The 5,055-nt window shown below is 38.2% G+C and overlaps 1 protein-coding gene across 1 annotated transcript; it reads right to left on the bottom strand.

The window, feature by feature from the left end:
* Window positions 1-322: 322 nt before the first annotated feature.
* LOC132054555 (F-box/LRR-repeat protein 25-like) lies at window positions 323-2,361 on the bottom strand. The gene is made up of 2 exons (XM_059446538.1): window positions 1,158-2,361; window positions 323-1,078 (listed from the first exon to the last, which is right to left on the bottom strand). Exon 1 carries the CDS (start codon window positions 2,335-2,337, stop codon window positions 1,429-1,431), a length of 909 nt encoding a protein of 302 aa, XP_059302521.1. The 5' UTR covers window positions 2,338-2,361; the 3' UTR covers window positions 323-1,078; window positions 1,158-1,428.
* Window positions 2,362-5,055: the final 2,694 nt, after the last annotated feature.

The following is a 5,055-nucleotide window of genomic DNA, read 5'->3' as shown; positions in this document are numbered from 1 at the left end:
TAGTATAATTTTTCTAGCCTTAGCCAATGTCTGAAAGGTGTTAAAGAATTCTACATTACTCCTCGTCCAAAAGTATCACATGACAAAAGAACAATCCATCGTGTTCACTCTTCATCAGTCAAGTCCCAAGAGGGCATCTAAGCTATATATCTCTATATCCTTTTTGAAGTATTGATTTCCCCATTCGTGTTAGCATAACTTGTAGTGTAGCTCTTTATCCAAGTTTCTTTCCTTTTCTTCTTTAGCTTTATTGTTACATCGCTTCTCCATTTTTATTCTTGTATCATTTGGTATCAGAGCACTTTCTTGAGCTCTGTTGGCATTCTAAAACGACGAATGATATGAGAGAAATCAAAGAAATGCTAGATCGGATGACAATCGAGATGACTAATTTTGTAGTGAGGCAAAACTAAAAAGAGGACAACGTAGGAAGTCCCTTGCAGAAATGAGGGCTTCTCTTGAAACTGCGAAGAGAAGTGACAAAGGGAAAGCTGCTAAAGAACATGATGGAGGTGGAGATGTCTATACTCCCTCAGGAAATTCGATGGCTTGGTTACTACCCTCAGATGCTGGAACAACCACGGTGTCTCCTGGAATATATCAGATGAGAATAGAGGTTACACCCCATTCGCAGTCACCTATAGGAGAATATTTGCCTCGGATTCCTCTTCAAGGGGACAACAATGCATGCAGGCACATGGAATGGGGCCAAACACTTAGTTCCAAACATACATAGGAGGCCAGAACCAAGCAGCAGCAGCAGAAATGCAGCAACCACCTCTGGGAAATCAAGAAGGAGGAGGAGGTGGGCAGAAACCACCAATGAGGGCCTTCACCAGCTCCATGAGAAGGCTATCCAAGATTGAGTTCTCTCGATTCACTGGTGTGGAACTGAGATCCTGGTTGTATAAGGTAGATCAGTTCTTTTCCTTGGATGAAATACCTTATAACCAAAGCAAACTATCAACCACATCCACAACTGAATGATTCAATCGTTGTTATTGTTTACGTGCACACACTTAGCACCATAAAGTGGAGGAAGCATGTTTTCTCTCACGTCTTTTGGCATACCTATCACCTGCATTAGCAACCAAAAAAAAAAAAACAACTTACGAGAAATTCAGAACAAGTGTAGCTAAAGAATTTGTCGGACATACCTCGTCATTTGCACTTGATAATTCAATAGCCATAGATGGATTGAAGTTACCAAGAAAATTCGCGACGTTACATCCATCGTTGTCAGGGGTTCCTGCTGAAGCAAAGGAGATATTGGCTACTAATGAAACTGAAGCTTTCAGTTTCAATGTTGGCAATGAATGGCAGTCATATGAGAACCTTATTAAAGTAGGAGTGTCTAATTCAACCGCAATCATATACTATCAGCGATTTGAGCCTGTGACTCGTGATCTTCATAGTCTTTAAGGTCTTTCACCAAAATAACTGGAACTTTTCAAGATTTTGTAGGCTGTAAAATAGTTCCTCTAACCAGTTTTCCATCACGGCCATGCCATCGAGGAACAAACTCTTAAGGGCTTTAAAAGCAGTTATTTTAACTACCTTTAGATTCCCATGACTGGAGATCTTGAGGTCTTCAAGATTAGTTGCTGCAATATCAACCAATTGGAGTTTAGAGGGGAAAAATTCCAGGTTTACCTTTTTCAGTTTAGATAAAGATGTTTCACCAACTTGAAAACTGGCAAGTCCATCAAAGCACTGCAAAGACAAAACCTCTAAATTGCAGCAGCTTGTGCATAGAGCTTGAATAAATTCCTCGTCCAAAAATGCATCACATAGGTGAAACTCTCGTAAAGATGAAAACATTATTACACCATTAGAGGGAAATTTAATCTTAAATCCATTCGAATTCAGCACGTTTAGTAACCCATTCGAATTCAGCACGTTTAGTGCTTTGGCATTAAAGATTCCGTCAGGCAACTCGTTGTAATCGTGTTTTCCTCCATAAATAGGTCTGCTTACTCTGAGATTCAACTCTTTGATATTACAAGCTACAAGTGTTCTAATCCAATCGTCGACATAAGAAATCTTGTGCTTTGGCCGATACGGCAACAATATCCAAAATTTTTGCACAGAAATCTTGTGCTTTTGACGACTTGCTAGAGTTTGATCTACAACATTCGCGAGGTTTGGCGAGTCTTCTGACCTTGAGTTGGGGAAAAATTTATCACCAAAATTTAAGTAGGAGAGTGAGTTCCATGCACTGTTCCAAATCTTGGACTTGGACAATGTACCCATTCGTACATCTTTAACATCAAGGAAAGACATTATGTGCTGCAACATTGTCTCTGGCAATTCCGAAATTCGGTCTGTTTCATCCATATTATGTTTCCCCTCCCTCAATATTGAACATAGGACAAATATTTATACTAGTGCCAATTATAGACCCATTATAACTGTGATAGATGATAGCTGAATTTAACTAGAACTCCTTCTCCCGTATAAACTCTTTCTTATGTTATAATATAAATATAATTAAAAGAATATTTATATTTTAGAAAATTTAAACGTCAATGTTTAAATTTAAATTTTAATAACTATGTATATGCTCCTTATCATCATCTTAGAAAATTATTGCTTCTCATACTCAACTTGTCAAGTCTACTTTTACCAAAAAGTGGAAAAATAAAATATGAGACTACTCTTCCTGCCTCTTTGAATGTCAAATCCCAAATTATTATTGGGGATATATGTTTATTTATTCAAGTACCACGAATATCCTTTACTTATCGTATACACTATAAATAAATAAAAAAGGAGCAAATATACGTAATGTTGGTTTTGATTCAACGTCAAGAAGTTTAAATAAGGATAAAAAGGAACAGTTTATATTCTTAGTCGAATGACTTTGATGCTTAGTTAGTTAAGGCCTATTTGTTTGCAATTTATGGAGGTCTGAATTTAAATGCTTCAAACCTTAGGTCGTTAAGTGCATTTGCTTAAGATCTAAGCATTCGTTTGGTCTGATAAGTCTTAATCATTAAGATCTTAAATAAAGTTTTAATATCATTAAGAGGTATTCTGTATGGATAATCTTTACCACGGATCCACCCCATCCCACTCCCACCACCCACCCCCACTACCCCTCACCACCACCACCAACACTAGCCCACCCCCACATACCCACCACCCATCCCCCACCACTAGCCATCTACCCCCACCCCACCCACCACCACCATCTATTTTTTGTGTGAACTGAATGAGTTTACCCACCTACCCCCACCTCACAACGCACCCATCACCCCAACCTCCACCCCTACCTACCCACCACTAGCCATCTACCCCCACCCCACAACCCACCCACCACCGCCATCTATTTTTTTTTTTGTGAATTGAATGAGTTTAAAGTGTTGTAATCCATTTACGGAAAAGGGTCAAAAATACCCTTGAACTATTTGAAATAGATCACATATACCCTCCGTTTGCATTTGGGACCAACTATACCCTCGTCGTCACTCCAAGGGACCACATATACCTCTCATGTTAACGGACTTGATTATATGCTGACGGGACAGTCCACGTGGAAAAAAAATTCCACCTGGACATCCACGTGGAAATTGGCAGTCCCTGTCTTTAGGAATAGTGATTGCAAGTTTAGTTTTAGGCTTTAATTCATATTCCATTATAGTCCATCACTGTTCTCTTGGATTATTTTATTTTGTTGATGCATTCAATTGAAATTTAGCTAAGAAATGAGGCATGAGAAATTATGTAAGATCAATGCTATTATGGCAGGCCTTTTATATGATACTGGTGTTTTGCTGCACTTGAAAAGATGAACAATTATACGAAAGACTACATTCATGTGTACAATGTTGGGTAGAGTATTGACACTGCCATGGCTGCTCTGTACCTTCATCAGATGCTGGTTGGTGTCCATATGTTCTCTATACATGTAATAATGTTGTGTCTTAATCCTAACGGGTCATCTTCATATGTGATTCTAACTAAATTTTCATATTGTAAATATTGTTTGGTGGTTTTTATATGTTCAGTTTCTTCATTTTGTAGTGGGTCATCAGTTCAATCTTTAGTAGACCACTACACTTTTTTGCAGTAGAAAATAATCCAAGAGCTGCGGAAGATAGGTTTTTTTTTTTCCAGATCTTCGACTAATGTGACTCTTTCTGTCGTGCTTCTTGCTTTTTTCCTGGTCACGAGAGCACTGGCAAGGAATCACATACACTAATTTTAGCTTGGAGAATCAATGGGGAAGATGGATTTGAAAATTAGGGTTCTAATTTGGAGTTGGGTGTAGAAGTGTGAAATAAATGATAGGTGGGTCGGGTTATTAGTTTAGGTGGATGTCCATGTGGATTTTTTTTTCCACGTGGACTGCCCCGTCAGCATATAACCAAGTTTGTTAACATGAGGGGTATATGTGGTCCTCGAAAGACCCGTAACGGTGATATTTGGTCCCAATGCAAACGGAGGGTATATGTGGTCTATTTCGGATAGTTCAGGAGTATTTTTGACCTTTTTCCGATCCATTTATAAACATAAGCCCACGCGACAATAATTATTTGAATTAAACATTTTATGAAAGTTAAAAACATTTTAAGGTTTATCATTACTACAACATATTAAGAACCTAATATAGTTGATATTCTGATACCAATAAAATATAGAGCAAATAATTGACTTCTATAATTGAAAAGGAAAATATGCTAACAAACAGATGGGTTGGCGGTTGGCAGTAACTAAAACACACAGGCCTTCTCTTGATTTCATTTCTCGCTCCTTAAGGTCTCATATTATTTCAACTACTTTACCTTCCCCGTCTACATCTCTCCAATTACCTTCTTCAAATACTAAACTACATTTCATGATCACCCGAGCTCAAACCAAAAATTCTTCCTTCTTTATTCTCTCACACATCTACACTTTCATCACAATCTTCTCTTCCTCTTGAACCCAATTCATTTACTGAACCCAATAAAACCCAAACTGGAAAAGGGCAATGGCAGATGAATATAATTCCCTCATCACCGACAACACCTGGAACTTAGTCTTGCCTCCTACTAATGCAAATGTTATTGG

This window comes from Lycium ferocissimum, chromosome 4 (genome assembly GCF_029784015.1).
Source record: "Lycium ferocissimum isolate CSIRO_LF1 chromosome 4, AGI_CSIRO_Lferr_CH_V1, whole genome shotgun sequence".
Taxonomy (NCBI): domain Eukaryota; kingdom Viridiplantae; phylum Streptophyta; class Magnoliopsida; order Solanales; family Solanaceae; genus Lycium; species Lycium ferocissimum.
The sequence above is the reverse complement of the archived record's forward strand: the minus strand, read 5'-3'. Positions and strand labels throughout refer to the sequence as shown.

What these genes read in the sequence shown, in the direction of transcription:
- LOC132054555 (XM_059446538.1), bottom strand. Translation starts at nt 2,337, where the DNA reads ATGGATGAAACAGACCGAATTTCGGAATTGCCAGAGACAATGTTGCAG.